Source organism: Suricata suricatta, chromosome 5 (assembly GCF_006229205.1).
Source record: "Suricata suricatta isolate VVHF042 chromosome 5, meerkat_22Aug2017_6uvM2_HiC, whole genome shotgun sequence".
NCBI lineage: Eukaryota > Metazoa > Chordata > Mammalia > Carnivora > Herpestidae > Suricata > Suricata suricatta.
Genome location: NC_043704.1, coordinates 128,751,140 through 128,767,682, shown reverse-complemented (window position 1 = coordinate 128,767,682; position 16,543 = coordinate 128,751,140). Strand labels below are relative to the sequence as shown.

Genomic DNA, 16,543 nt, shown 5'->3' with positions numbered 1-16,543 from the left:
TTTTCAACAAAATGGATAGTAATGTTTTATGAACTACTTTAACTTTTTTGTTTCATATTTTCTTCATACATGTCTTGCCATTAAATAGATGCTCTTTATATAGAAGTCATGAAATAGATGGTTGAATAGATTTCCATTATGTGGGGAAAAATTCTTAAAAGTAAAATTATTGGGTCAAAGAGTATACATGTAAATTTTCAGTTTTTGGCATGTTTTTAAAGGTTTTTGTTTCATACTGCCAAATAATATTTTTCATCAGCAAGGTAAAGATGTTTCTCTTCCAGCACTCTTGCCAACTTTGTTGTCATTAACAGATGAATAAAAGGTTTTTCATTGTTTTATTTCGCAACTCATTATAGAGAAATTGAACACTTGACATATATATGTTGGTCCTTTTTATTTTATGTCCTGCCAATCTATTTATTTTGTCCCTTCTCTTGTGGCTTGAGTCTTAGATTGGTAACAGCTCTTTGTATAATTAGGATAGCCATCCCTTTTGTTAAGTTATTTCCCCCACTTTTTAAAAAAATTTTTTTTATGGTTTTTATTTTTGAGAGACAGAGATGGTGTGAGCAGGGGAGGGTCAGAGGAGAGGGAGACACAGAATCCCAAGCAGGCTTCAGGCTCTGAGCTGTCAGCACAGAGCCTGACACGGGGCCCGAACCCACGAGTCGTGAGATCATGACCTGAGTCGAAGCCGGACGCTGAACCAACTGAGCCACCCAGGCGCCCCTATTTCCCCCACTTTTTAAATTCCCTTTGGGGATAAATATAATGAAGTTGGTATGGAGTAGGGAGATGTGATTGAAATATCTTGTCCTGAGATTCTGATAGCACTGTCCTGTTGATAATCTCTACAGTTCCAGTTTCTGTCTTTATTCACAGAGGCTGTCCCTACCCCATGTTGTGAAGAGTGTTTATCTTTATATTTTTTTAAACATTAGTGTACTGCTTTAGTTCCTATTTTTGACACAGTTTTACTATTTAGAATTTATTTAGTATCAGACTTAAGGCAAGGGCCCCTGGGTGGCTCAGTCGATTGTGCACCCGATATGGGCTCCGGTCATGATCTCATGATTTTTGAGTTCAAACCTTACATTGGGCTTGCTGCTGTCAGCACAGAGCCCACTTCAGATCCTACCCCCGCTCATGTGTTTTTTCTCTCTCTCTTAAAAATAAATAAACATTAAAAAAAAAGAACTTAAGGTAGAGTTACAACATTTTTACTTTGAAGGTAATTATCCCAATACCATTAATTCTCTAGTATATCCTATTTTTAACATGTTTTTTTTTAAGTTTATTTATTTATTTTGAGAGCAAAAGAAAGCATAGGTGCAGGGAGGGGCAGAGAAAGAGAGAGAGAATTCGAAGCAGGCTCTGTGCTAATAGCACATGGAGCTTGATTTCCCAAACCCTGGGTTCATGACCTGAGCTGAAATCAAGAGTCAGATGCTTAACCAACTGAGCCACCCATGCACCCCTCGATAGTCTATCCTTTTATTCACTCAGTTGCAATGACATTTTTATCATATATTAAACACTGAATAAATTTTGGAGTCCTTTCTCTTTTTCTTTAATTTTTCCATGGTGTTATTTTAATTATTTTTGCTAGCTTAAAATTTCAAAATCAATAATGCAATTCTAAATTAAAACAGATTTCCATTATGCAGTTTCAGTGAAATAATTTTTTAAATATTGTATTGATCCCTCTGTCTTCATCATAAAGTAGCAGATGGAAAGGTATTTCATTCCTTTTTTTTAGCTGGTGTGTATATTGTCATATCTCCCTTAATTTGATTATTGCTATTTATTTTCTAGAACTTTTAGGGAATTTGATAAATGTCAGGGCATTTAGCCAATTAAATCTCCTCAGTTTATATTCACACTGTACTGTGAAGCCACCTCACTTCAAGTGATAAAAAATCTTTCACTTTATCATTACCTGGTTTTAGTATAATACATAGGGTGTTTTTTTGTTTTTGGGTTTTTTTTTTTTTTTTTTTGGTTAGGCTAGTATATGGAATAGGGTAAGGGTCAAGTTCAAAATCAGAGGTAAACGGATTTTTTTGGGGGGTGCAGCACCCAGTAGTAAATATTTTAGCCTTTGGTCCTTACCAAAGTATTTCTGATATTCTTTGTTGGAAGTACTCAACTCAGCCATCAGCAGGGAAGCAATCATAGACAATACCTAAACAAATGGATATAACTGTGTTCCAACAAATTATTTACAAAAGCATTCAGGGGCCCCACAGATTATAGTTTGCAGACTTCTGGTATAGTTCATTGGACATAATTTCTTTTGTCAGGATAGTATTTGGGATAGAATTTTAGAGAGTCACAATCTGGATTGTTTATTTTTGAGAGAGAGAGAGAGAGAGAGAGAGAGAGAGAGAGAGTGTAACGAAGGGGCAGAGAGAAAGGGAGACAAAGAATCGGAAGCAGGCTCCCAGCTCTGAGTTGTCAGCACAGAGCCCGACATGGGGCTCTAACTCACGCAGCGTGAGATCATGATCTGAGCTGAAGTTGGATGCTTAACTGACTAAGCCACGGAGGTGTGCTCCTGTAGTTATAGAAAGAAAAAAATCTGTTTTAAATGTTTATATTAATCTAGAATACAATCTTGAAGTGGTTATATTTTATTAAAAATGTGATGATACTGTGTTTTTTCCCCACAAAACCAGTGGTGCACTTCTTGTGCCCTTTCTTGCAAAGGTCAGAGCAATAGTGTATATTGTTTGGTTTATGTTAATTGATTTTTTATTTATAAATGCCGTGAAAGTAGTAGTTTTATTTTCTTTTTAATTTTAGAGAGAATTTGCTCAAGTGGGGGAGAGGGTCAGAGGGAGAGAGAATCTTAAGCAGGGTCCAAATTAGTGCAGAGCTGGACACGGGGCTTGATCTTAACCACCCTGGGATCATGACCTGAGCTGAAATTGAGTCTTATGCTCAACCAACTGAGCCACCCAGGCGCCCCATTAATTTAAAAATGTTATAATGTAATTTTAGATCTCTTAAGTAAGATGTATTACTCATTCAGCCAAGTCCTAAGTATTCCTTTGTTTGCAGTATAAACTTTATATGTATTGCCTGGATAGTTAGTGATGAGAAGTAAAGTTCCACAGTTTACTTTTGCAAAGCTGATAATAAATAGAAGACCTGCGTGTCTTATGCTACCTTCTTTTTTTCCCCTATTGTATGGAAAATACTGGTAATGTTTTCTTATAGTGGTAACTCTCGGATATTATTGCTTTAAGGGGTAGTGGCAGTAGTGGCAACAGAAGGTAAATTGTGTGTGTGTGTGTGTGTGTCTGTGTGTGTACACACACGTGTGTTTGCATATACATTATCTTTAAGCAGCATTAATTTTAATCTCCCCTGCTTAATGAATTTTTCTAAAATCTTGTAACTGTCATCTGATATACTTTTCTTTATGTTATGGGACTTTTTGACAGCCCTTAGCATCCCACTTATACTGAAGTGATTTTATATAAAAGGGAGAAATAGCTATTTGATTCTTTTCCAGGTATCATCATGTTGGTTGGCTGGTTACTAGGAAAAGATATCCTGGAAATGTTTACAATTAGTGTAAGGTAAGTTCTAATCATTTGTTTATAAATTGAAGTCTTTATTCCCTATTTCTCTAATAGGCATATATTGAAATGAACTCTAGAAAAATGACAACCTATGTGGAGAAAACACATACTAGATGTCTGATATTACTATTGCATTTAAAAAATGTTTATTTATTTATTTTTGAGAGAGAGAGAAAGCATGAGTACACATATGAGACAGAGGCAGAGAGAGCGACGGAGACAGAATCTCAAGCAGGCTCTACACTGTGCAGACTCTGACATAGGGCTCGATCTCCCAAAAACTGTACTACCATGACCTGAGCAGAAACCGAGCGTCAGATGCTTAACCAACTGAGCTCCCCAGACATCCCCCCAGTATTGCAGTTTTATATATAAATAGACAGTAAAGACCATCAAACTGAAAACTAGCAGCATGAAAGAGAAAGACCAAAATAATAGAAATTGAATAAACAGTCTCAGAGGAAAATGAAAAATTCAAGAAATAGCAGAAAAATTAAAACTGGAAAGCATTTTTCTTTTCGGAGATTTGTGAAGAAACTGCATTTATGATATTCAGATTGCTTCAGGAGAGGATCAGAGAAAAATGTTTTTAGGAATTAAGATTTTGACTTCTGAAATTAAACTTTCACTCTAAGGGCTATAATATAAAGTTAAAAAGGGTTCCTTAAAAATAGACTAAAGTGTCCAAAATGGAGAATGAAATAAAAGTAACAAAGATGCTAACTAACTTGGATGTAAATTTTTAAAAATTAATGATAAAAAAACTTAAAGAGGCAAAAAAAAATGACAAATAATAATTTAATAAATGCCAATCTAACTAATAGGAGTTTCAAAAAGAACTAAGAAGAAATTATTTAAGAAATGATACATGAATATTTTCTCTCTCTAAAGCAAAACATGGTATCTTTTTATATTTTTATTTTTTATTAAAAAAAATTTTTTATGGTTTTTATTTATTTTTGAGAGACAGAGAAAGTGCGAGCAGGGGTGGGTCAGAGGGAGAGGGAGACACAGAATCTGAAGCAAGCTCCAGGCTCTCAGCCAGCTGTCAGCACAGAGCCCGACACAGGGCTCGAACCCGTGAACCGTGAGATCATGACCTGAGCTGTAGTTGGACGCTTAACCGACTGAGCCATCCAGGTGCCCCAGACATGATATCTTTATAGTTTGTATGGATTCTCTAAATGCCACACAAGATGAAAAAGACTTCAAACTAGATACATCATATGAAGTTAAAGAAAACAAGCAGGTCGTCTGTAAAGGAAGGATAATTAGACTGGTATCAAACTTCTTGTTAGCAACTGCAGTTTCCACCATGGGTCTTTTTAGACTCTACTAAACATTTCATTCCATGAGACTGTCATATGTCATCTCTGGTACCGGTGCCCTGAACAGCAGGGCAACTTAAGGCATTCCTCTTCTGAGAGTGTCTGCACAGCATCATTCTTCTGCATTCTTGTTTTACTCATTTTTAGCACAGTTGGAAATAATTATTAAAAATAATTGCTATTTCACTTGCTATAATGAAATAAAATGTTTTAAAACATAGGAAAAATAAAGTCACTAACATCTTGGATTTATAAAAGTACAATGAACCCATATTATTATTGCAAAATGGAATGAGGTTTATTTTGTTTTTTAAACTTTTTTTTATAATAGTTTATTGTCAAATAGGTTTCCATATAATTATTCTATTTTCAAAAACTTCTAGGGGCACCTGGGTGGCTCAGTCAGTTACGCATCTGACTTCAGCTCAGCTCATGATCTCCTGGTTCAGGAGTTTGAGCCCTACATCAGGCTCTGTGCTGACAACTCAGAGTCTTGAGTATGCTTTGGATTCTGTGTCTCCATCTCTAACTGACCCTCCTCTGCTCACACTCTGTCTCTCTCTCAAAATAAATTTAAAAAAACAAAAACTTTTAAAAATTAAAAATTTCTAATGAAGTTTTTCATAATCCATTTAGTCCTTTGCAAATTATTTATGAAATGACTTAAATACAAAAGAAGGGAAAGGTCCACTAGATCTAGATTGTAAACTGATGCCTATTTTCCTGAGATAGTGAGGGCTAATGGAATCATAAGAAAAGAAGATTCTGTTTGAGCACAGAATAGTTCAAAAGAGAGAAGGAAGCATTAATGATCACACATATTTCTTGTCTCTAGTGTACACTGTTTAGCTAGTGGTATTGTGTCATTCATTGGCTTTCACTTTTTAGAATTAACCTGTAAACAGAGCATGAAAACCTTAATAATGCTTATTGAACAGGATGCTAATGATATCAAGGTAGATCATTCTGAAGAAAAGGTAGGTAATAGAAATTGGGAAGTAGAAGCAGTGGAGAGAACAATGTTAGAATGAAGAACAGGACATATGTCCTTACCTGTAGGGGAGTTTGGTTTGGGATAAAAAATAGAGACTTAATTTGATTTTTTTTAAATTCCAGAGGGAAACAGTAAAGTAATTAATTTTTTTGTTGTGATAAAATATACATCCATTAAGTTTACCATTTTAAAATGTATGATTCAGTGGAACTAAATCCATTCATGGTGTACAACCACACCCACTATTAAGTGTCAGAACTTTTCATCACCCCAAAAGAAAACCATTCTTCTTCTCTCTTGCCTTTGGCAGCCACTAAACTGCTTCCTGTCTCTGAATTAGCTTACTGTTAATATTTCATGTAAATGACTCCAAAGCAATATGTGTCTTTTGTGTCTGGTTTCTTTCACTTAGCATAATGTTTTTGAGGTTCATCCATGTTGTAGGATGTGCCCGTACTTCATTTTTTTGTGTGGCAAAATACTACTTCCTTGTATGGCTATACCATAATTTCCCATTTACCAGTTAATGGACATTTGGGCTATTTACATCTTTTTGTGATTGTAAATAGTGCTGGTATGACCAGTCATGTGTAAGTTTTTGTTTGAGTACCTGTTACTGTTATCTGTATTTATAGATGAGAAAGCTAAATTACGGGAGTAGAGTAATAATAGGTCAGAGTCAAACAGGTAAAAATTGGTAAAGCCAGGGATACAAATCTAGGTAATCTGTGGTCACAGCCTACATTCTTCGACCACTACACTTAACCTGGCAATTCCAATAAATGGTAATCAACTTTCCCTTCTCTTGAGGCCACTTTTTGAGTATTGACAATATTAATTTTATGTTTTAATTAGCCTCAGTTTTAAGTCACAGCCATTGAAATGATTGTTGTAGGTACTATTTAATTTATGCTTCAATACTAAGTATATATTGGTTACAGTTTGGCTGTAGCAGCAATTCCTGAAGGTCTTCCCATTGTGGTCACAGTGACTCTAGCTCTTGGTGTTATGAGAATGGTGAAGAAAAGGGCCATTGTGAAAAAACTGCCTATTGTCGAAACCCTGGGTAAGTATGCGGTAATGTGAACATACTTAGGCAGTAGTGTGTGAGTTTACATCAACAAGTGAATCATCTTTAGGTTGTTATCATTTTTATCTTAGAAGCTTGTCTAGTGGTATTTGGCTTGTGGCAAAGTTAAATATTGTTTTCACAACCAAAAAAGGTACTTAAAAATGCCTATCATTCAGGACGGGATTTTCAGAGAAATCGTTCTGTATTATCGAATATTCTAATGTTTAGAATATCATGTAAATCATGTAAAATCTATGTAAATCATGTAAAAATTATGTAAAAAATCTATTAAGCAATGAAACCTTGGAGTAAAATTAATAGAATTATCTTCTTTTGAAATCTCAAGGAAGATAATTGATAATTATAGATCCAAGACTGTCATACTTAAGTTGAATTTCTGATAATAACAGTAAATATACAGCAGTTTCTAAGTGTTGCTATAACAACTTTATGTGGGAAATGAAAATTGCAGTAACTTTCTGTATGCCATGAAACTTCTTTTTTATAAATTTAGAAATCCAAAAATGTTGAATTTAGTTTTTAGTTTGCATTATAGTACTGAGAAGGCCAAATATCTTAAAATACTGACTGAAAAACTTATATGGGTTTAAATTTAGGTACCGTTAAACTTTCTAGAAATGTATTATGTAAAGTTAATAATGAGAAGCTTTGTAGAAATTCAATTGCAAATTAATAAGAAAAAGTCAACGTTTATCAGTTAATCTATTTTTTAATTTTAATATGAGAAATTACTTTATGGTGAAAGCATAATAAGAAAACGTCTAAAATGATCAGTGAGCTTGATTTGTACAAAATTCAGAGCAGGACAGGCTTCAGAATCTTTGATTTGTTTTCAATGTCAACTTGTTTATTTCTCCCTGACTCTTTGGTGACATGTAATGATTTATTCTGTAGGCTGCTGTAATGTGATTTGTTCAGATAAAACTGGAACACTAACAAAGAATGAAATGACTGTTACTCACATATTTACTTCAGAAGGTCTACATGCTGAGGTACTCTATATATTTTTCTTTTTAACAATAATATTTCTTTGTTAAGAAACTTGGTGTGTAGACATTCCTAACAGTTCTACTGTCTTATCTTCAAAAGGACTATGAATTCATCAGGAGCAGAGCCTTTTCCTTATTCTACCAGTCTTGATCCCACTCCACTTGCACATTCTACAGACCAGAAATGTTGAATCATCCTTGGCACCTTTCAGTCACCCCTACTAACCATTTGTTACCAAACTCTTATTGTTGGTCTGTATGCAGCTTGAGGGATCTTTTAGAACCACACGTTGAGCAAGTCATTCCCTTAATTAAGATGTTTCCATTGTGACCAGGATCCTAAAGTGTGGCTTCTTGAGGCCCTACGTGTTTTGTTCCTTCTTTCTTTCTTCAGGCGTATATGTTCCACTTCTCTTTCTGTGCACCAGATACACTGGCTTTATGTTCTTTCAGTGTGACAAAATTCCTCCTTCTTCAGGACCTCTGCTACTGTTCTCACCGTGTAGGACAGTCTAATGTCTCTTCATCTTTGCACAAATTAAACCCTGCTTCTTTAGAAATGCTTTGCTGACCACCCAGAACTGTTTCTATGTTATTTGTTTTTATAGCACTCCATGATTTTTAGTGTGTAGCCTAGGGGAAATTTTCTGTTCCTCTTTGTACTAGAAGTTATAATAAAACTGAACTAAGTTGCTTAACATGGGGCATGCCTCATAGTAAATACTTGTTGAAAGAATAAATGAATAGATGAATTATTTCATTTTAAAAATTAAATTTTGGAAGTTTCTTAAGTGCATGTCAGTGTATGTGCATTGGTTAATTTTGAAGCTAGAGGAAGACAAGTTCCAGTCTCCCCCCAGTCTTGACAGGATTTCTGGCTGATGTGTCCATTCACACTATGTAGGAAGGGTACAGTATTTTAAATTGTATTTATATCCAGTTCCCTGAGCAAAATAAGCGTTAGGCAAATTGGCAAAAGTTGTACTTAGGTTTATTTAATTCCATTTTACAGAGGCTTAAAATTAGACTATTCTTATGTAGGGTGTTAGATTTGGTTAAGGACAGCTGATACTCTTTTGTTGAATGTGACTTTTCTGGATGACTCAGGGTCATTGGGGTTACATGTGCTTATATGGTTCAGGTATGGAAGGTAGGATATAAGTTTCTCTTTTGTTTTAAGCCTGTATTTTGATGTGTCGAGCATTAACCACTTGTTAATTGGTTAACATTTTCTAAACTGTCTTATTTTTATTGTGAAATTTTACTTTTGTTTGGGTTGGTTTGCTTTAGCCATACAGAATCTACCTCTGATTCTTAAAACTAGCGTGTAATATATTATGTTAAAGTGTGCTGGGATAAATCACATAACATCTCTGACCCTGCATATTTGCAAAAAGAATGCTGCTTTTTTTCTGGGTCTCAGGTTTATCACAAATGTTAGGTGTGGAAATGGATTTGAGTTCTTGGAAATTTTAGTATGGTACATAAATTTAAAGCATACTTATGTATAGAGATTTTTATGATTTATCTTTTTTTATAGTGTATAACTAGAAACAATATAAGATTTTATTAACTATTTTTTATTCTGTACATTATTATAATTATTAATTATTAGTATAGTTATAGGTTTGTCATTATGGTGAAAATTAGAATCTGTATTCTTTTAACTATTGAATATCCTTTCAGATAGGTACTTTTCTAAGTACATATGTTAATAGTATCATGATGTATAAAATTAAAGGAACATAGCTCATCATAGTTTTCAGTTTTCATAAGTATTGTCATTGTCTATGGGTTGAATTATTAACCCCACTTTATGTTCCTTAGGTTACTGGTGTTGGCTACAATCCATTTGGGGAAGTGATTGTTGATGGTGATGTAGTTCATGGATTCTATAACCCAGCTGTTAGCAGAATTGTTGAGGTAACTACGTTATTCTCTAAGAAGATGACTTTTCATAATGATTTAGGACACAACAATGAGTTCATAGTTTGTGTGTACTTCTCTTAGGCGGGCTGTGTATGCAATGATGCTGTAATTAGAAATAACACTCTAATGGGGAAGCCAACGGAAGGAGCCTTAATTGCTCTTGCAATGAAGGTATGTGCTTAATCTCTCTTCGACATACACAATATCACCCTCACAAGAGAATGCGAGGCCATCAATTTCAGTATTACTGGTTTTTCGGGGTAGGATGGAGACGACGCACAATGCTTCATTGTTTTCATTGCCTTTTGGGAACAGTTTTATTCTTCCTGGAACTACAGAGCCAATACAGCCTTTTCAGTATAGATTTATGCCTTATGTTCAGGAAACAAACTAATGACCAGTGACTGGATTTCTTCTTATGAAGAATGTTCTTGTTTTCCATAATATTTAGAGTTTTCTGTGAAAAGCTTTATAAATGTGTATAATTGCTGAAGTACTAACATTCAAATGAGTAAAAGGCAACGTTCTTTAAAGTATTTCCATGTAAAGATATTAAGACCATCATGAAAAATCATCTTTTCTTTTTTCCAGTCTTCCCATTTCCTCCATTATCAATTTCTTAAAACGAGTATAGAGTTAGAATTTGTGTTGGGGAAATAGGGTGGTGTTCTCTGGCACCCTTTCATCTATCCTAGTTGATTTCCTCTTCTAAGTCTTAACTTTGATTAAATAAGAAACTTAAAGTCCACTCTGTCACTCCCATAACAAAAGTTAAATCTCCTACTTTTAAAAGGAGTCTTAGAAAGCTTGGAGACTTGTGTGAAATAGGATACTCTAAATGAGGTTGTTTGAATTAATCCATTATAGAAATGTAGGTTATTATATTTAATAAAATTGGTAATTTAGAATATATGTTTTCTTAACAGAAAGCTACATTTCTTTATCATTTGTTCTCTTGTAACTAAAGTAGCATCATATAGCTTTTTGAAAGATATTTAAAAGTTAAAGCTATTAACAGTTATTTACTGTGTTATACTTAACCTTATACACTCAACTTTTAAGAGAGTGTGTGAAATCACCTCCTTATGACTGGGGACCTCACATTTTAGGGTAGGGAGTTGACAGTGACATTCTGGGAACAAAAAGAAGGTAAACCAGTATAGTAGATACTTAGGTCTTAGGTGTTGAGCCACATATAAGAACAATGCACATTCAGACTGGAGACCTAGGCTTTGAAGGATAGGCAAGATTTGGACAGGTGGTAAGCTAGGGAAAGAGCAAGGATAAAAGCATGGAGGAATAAATAAGCATAGATTGTGTGGTGGCTTATGTATTGGTAACCTGGGTGAAAAGAAAGGAGTTTGAGTAACCCACAGGATGGTTAAATAGACTGCACAGTGGGTTTCTGGAGGATCTTTGAAAGCCAGGAAGAAGAGTCTGAACATGTTTTGTTAGATAACAAAGAGAGAACAAAAAGCAATAAGCTAGGTTTTTGAGTAGTTTGAATGTTTGGAGGAAAATGCAGAGGGTATTGGGAAGGAGAACAGCTACATGGTATTTACAGTAGTAGAATATCAAGTGTTGGGGTGTAAGGGAGTAGGATGGTAGCAATAAGAAAGATGGATTTGGATCCCAAGGAAGTAAGGAATTAATATCTGAAGCTTCTGTTGATTACAAAAGTACATACTCAGTACCGGTTAGGTACCCTTATTTTTCGAGTACTCTGATTCCTTCCAGAATTTGAGCCAGAAGAGATTTTAATGTAGTCAGAGTTGAAGATTTGGTCTACATACTCTCCAGGTTGCATGCCTTAGACTGTATGTACACACCCAGGCTTTCATTTTGACCATGTATACTGCCATTCGGGAAAATACAGTATATATGGAAGGAGCATTGCTGTTCTGGCACCATTATTTGAATAATACTCCAGATATCTCTTGCCAGCCTAGCTGTAAGTTGTGACCCTTGTCTCTTGTTAAAGAAAAAAATAGTCACATGTTGGTGAGAATTAACTTTCTTTTTGTGCCATACAGATGGGTCTCGATGGGCTTCAACAGGACTATGTCAGAAAAGCTGAGTATCCTTTTAGCTCTGAACAAAAGTGGATGGCTGTTAAGTGTGTACACCGAACACAGCAGGTAACCTTCCATGTAAAGAGTACTTATTAAATCTTGTTGAACATGGATGACTATGTTGCTTTCATTGTCCCCGTTTAGGTTTAAATGATCATTGAGCATAACAAAGGCCCATTTCTTTAAAGTGTGTGTAATTCACAGTAACTCATCCTTGTTGCTCTCATGTTCCCTTTGATTTCATTTATACAGATACCCAGTTCTGCTGCACCAGCAAATAACTTAAAATGAGTTGGAGCCTGGTCTCAGTGTCTCCTAGAACTTGTGACATCAGATTCTATCAACATCTTTCTTCTTGATGACTGTATTATAGGTTTCTGCTCTCTGGTGTCCATCAGTATTCTTTCACTGAAGGAATGCCTTGTCATTAGAACAAACAAAACCACGTTATTTTGTGGAAAAGTTGTTACCAAATATTGGTTCATGTTACTTGATCCAGCTTACAAACTGGCAAAATGACATGCAGTGATATTTCAAGCTACCACTTTGTTCCTGGGTGCTTTAGAAATTTTTATAAAGTGGAGTGCCTGGCTGGCTCAGTTGGTTAAGCAGTCTGACTTCAGCTCAGGTCATGATCTCATGATTAGTGAGTTCGAGCCCCGCGTCAGGTTCTGTGCTGACAGCTCAGAGCCTGGAGCTTGTTTCAGATTCTGTGTCTCCCTCTCTCTTTGCTCTTCCCCGGCTCGTGCTCTGTCTCTCTCTGTCTCAAAAATAAATAAACAAAAAAAATGAAAAAGAAATTTTTATAAAGTTAGTATAATACGAGTTCTTAGTTCAAAGTATGTCACTCATAGTTGCTATTATCAGTTTGATGCTTAAACTTACCATGTCCTTAATAAATATGTTATTTTAGTATTTTCTTTATTAGGAATTAACAATTGGTTATGTAATTTCACTTATGAGCTTATAGTTTGAAGCCATAACATCTTTGTAGACAGGAATGAGTGAGAGGATTCTTCATCCATAATAAGTAGGAAACATAATTGATTTTTAAAGAAAGGCCAAGGTGGCCAACATTAAACTTTTGAATAGATGTCTGCCAGGAACTCTGTTCATGAGAAAAAAGATTTGTCTGATCTTTAAAGGAACTTTTATGAACTCCTGGGAAGGGAGACAAGTAAATAAAGAAAACTGTAAAAATAAAATGCCTTAAAAAAATAAAATAAAATGCCTTTAAACTTTGTAACATAAACCTTTCAAAATTGCATTAGAGTTAAATAATTTTCAGCTGTTGTCCTGGACCACAGGAGTCTCTTGATCATAGCAAGAATACATATATGAGTTTATATGAGAAGTTTGTTTCTTTATGCTTTATATATGATCACTCAGTACTTCAAGATAATGTGGCTCATGTAAAGTGTAATGATTTGGTTTAGCAACTTTGAATCTAATCTCACCAAAGTTGTGCTTTGGAAGTTGTACATTGATGTTACAGTTTAAGAACTGATCTCAGTTATGGGAATGGAGGATAAGTAATGGCAGGGTAAAGTTTGAAAGATGTGTGTGATCGTTCTTCTCATATGCCAATGTGAAAAGTTCCTCTTATAAAATAAAACCAACCTGTGTAACTAACAAAATCCAAACCCACTGATGTGACTCAGGATCTAGAAGAGGTCAACCTGGTATAGATATGGCAGACTTAGTAATATAAAGATAACCCCAGTTATCTTTAGCTCAGTAGTTTGTCTTAAGAGGACTTTCATTTGAGCATGTCGATATACATTTATTTATACTCTCTCCCTGGAACCTGTCAAAATGATAACCAATGAGTAAAGGATATAAAAAGAAGGTATGGACAAGATGTATTATGATAGGTATCTTTGAAGGTGGGGATTAAAACATAAGGTTAAAAACAAGAGATGAGTTTGAAATTCTGAGAGAGGAAGCAGTAGAAATCCCTGAAGAATGTTTTCTGTTTCTTGAGGCCCAACCATTAGCCCTTCTTTACCCCAGTAGAATATCAGAAATCCCATCTTGGGACCACAGTGGAGGGCAGAATTAAGATTTACAACTGAAAACAGACTGATTAAGGGCAAGTCATTGTCCTGAAGGGCCCAAAGGCCTCTAGGCCCTAACTCCACTTTCTTAGAATGCCTGTAGGGAGGTATCTTGCTACCCTCACTCTGAGGCAGAAAATTGAAAAGTTGTAGGGAAGCTGACTGGTCCCAGGGAGATCCTAGTGATGCAGAGCATTCTTACCGAAGCTGTTTGTTCACTGGTAGAGCTTACTGACTCTTGGTCATCATCTCCTCACCCTACAGTGAGGGCCATCAGTTGATAAACCCTATCAATGTCCATGGAGCTTCTAGACCTTTAATTTCTTGAGTCTTAAAGTAAATGGACAGTAAAGGATTGCTAAATATTTGTCTTCAGTATGAAAGACACAGACCAAACCAAAAAGGAAAGGGGTCTCAGCAAAACAGATAATACTGGATGCTGATGCAAATTTCCAGAGGCCCTAGAAAATGACAACAGAATACCTTAAATAGAGTGTTTTGAAAATAAGTCAAAGAATCTATCATAAAATGGTACAGAAAGTCAAAGAGGTACATAATATAAAAAATAAAAGTCACAGAGGTGCTTAATATAAAAACATCAGAAAATAAATGATAGCCACTATAGTGGTAATAAAGAATAGAAAATGGGAAGATTTTATCAAATAATACCAAACATTTTCCAGAGGAAGGACCTCAGCTTCTAGAATAAAATTGCCCACCATCTGCTCAGCACAATGAATTATACTAAAGAAGGGTGGGGTGAAGGGATAAAAACAACAAAGCCCATAATCAAGAAATTTGAGGACACTTCAGGAGAATTCTAAAGTTTCCACTGGGTTTTGGGCCAAGAGAGAAGGCAAAGGAGAGATTATATATAAAGGTTTAGGAATTAAAGTAGTTTCTTTAGACTTTTCAAATGTAATATTGGATCTGGAGCCTGGAAGATAATAGAGGAATGTCTTCAAATTGAGAGGAAATTTATTCTCAACTGAACTTAAAAAATGCGGTAATGGGATAAAAATTTTTTCAGATATTCCAAGTCTCAAAATGTGTATCCCACACACCTTTTCTTAGATAATGTGCAGATACATTATTCCAAGAGAAAACACTTAACTAAGGAAATTGAATACTTAGAACCCAGTGAGTTGTAAGTAGGAGAAGGGTGCAAAGAATCCCCAGGACAGAGATGAAGGAAGTTCTTACATACCAGTCATGTAGCAGGCCTCGAAATTGGCCGTCTCAAACTAGAAAGGAAAGGAGAACAATACCCAAGGAGGAGGTCTTCAGTAATAATGTGGAAGGAATAGTTTATTTGCTTATTTAATCATATGAAAAATATCATTGAGAAGGGCTTTATATTGCATGGAAGAATTTGGGGATAATAATAGGTATAAATAAAACTAAGCAAGTAAAAGGAAGCTATTAACTTTTTAAAAGAAAGTTAAATAGGAAAAGAAATACCTTTATCTTAATGGAAGCAGCATCATACCTTCCTATTGCCTCCTTACCTACAAATACCGGCTCAGGAGTTACTTGGGGACCCGGGCTGTAGAAGCTCAGTCTCAGTCTGAGCATACACTGTCACTGTCCTAGCAGGGCCAGCAGAATGGTACGTTGTTTCCATTTGCCGGTGATTCTGTACTGTTCATATTTATTGGCCAAAGCAAGTCACATCTGACTTCAAAGTGGGAGAGAAGTTCAGAGAAATACATTCCTGTCATTTGTCTGCAGGAGTTGTGATGTTTGTGGACTGTTTTAGTTCTTTTCCTTGGCTCAGCAGTGGGGAACCCTAAAGTAAACAGAATACTGGCAACTTTGGCTTTGACTATATTGTAATAGTGGGAAGAGGAGAAATAGATAGTAGGCTGGCCAAACTATCACCTGTCATGGTGGACAATGTGTAAAATTGATCAGTGAAAAAGTGGCAGTGTAAATGTATTTAAGAACATGGAGACATATGAAGGAAAACAGCTAAAAGAGTTAAAATTGGTTTGTCTCAGTGGAGTAGGACTAGAGGTGAGAAAGTTTCTGCAAGTGACTGTAGTTTTTCATTATAAGCTTTTGTGTAAATCTTTGCTAGGGTAAAAAGTAAAAGGTTCTGGACACCTGGGTGGCTCAGTCAGTTAAGCGGCCGACTTGAGCACAGGTCATGATCTCACAGTTCGTGGGTTTGAGCCCCACATTGGGCTCTGTGCTGACAGCTCAGAGCCTGGAGCCTGCTTTGGAGTCTGTGTGTGTCTCTCTCTCTGACCCTCCCCCGCTCACACTCTGTGTCCCTCTCTCTTAAAAATAAATAAACATTAAATTTTTTTTAAAAATTATTTTAAAAAGGTAAAAGGTTCTGATAATGCCCATAATTACGAGGTAGTTGTGAGAATTAAATGGGATCACATACATATGTGCATATCATAGCAGCTGTTCGAAAGCCTTGCCTTGTTAGGTTGTAAGGCTCTCCCCAAATCTCACAGAGTGCCTAATCTTAGGGTAG

General features: G+C 35.6%; 1 protein-coding gene across 6 annotated transcripts in view; it reads left to right on the top strand.

The window, feature by feature from the left end:
• ATP2C1 (ATPase secretory pathway Ca2+ transporting 1) overlaps window positions 1–16,543 on the top strand; it is a 162,076-nt gene that overhangs the window by 103,688 nt on the left and 41,845 nt on the right. For all 6 annotated transcript variants that reach the window (XM_029940301.1, XM_029940302.1, XM_029940300.1 and 3 more), the window contains 6 exons: window positions 3,524–3,590; window positions 6,857–6,981; window positions 7,903–8,000; window positions 9,825–9,920; window positions 10,008–10,097; window positions 11,960–12,064. In XM_029940301.1, coding sequence (XP_029796161.1) covers window positions 3,524–3,590; window positions 6,857–6,981; window positions 7,903–8,000; window positions 9,825–9,920; window positions 10,008–10,097; window positions 11,960–12,064 — 581 coding nt within the window. The remainder of the gene's footprint in view (window positions 1–3,523; window positions 3,591–6,856; window positions 6,982–7,902; window positions 8,001–9,824; window positions 9,921–10,007; window positions 10,098–11,959; window positions 12,065–16,543) is intronic.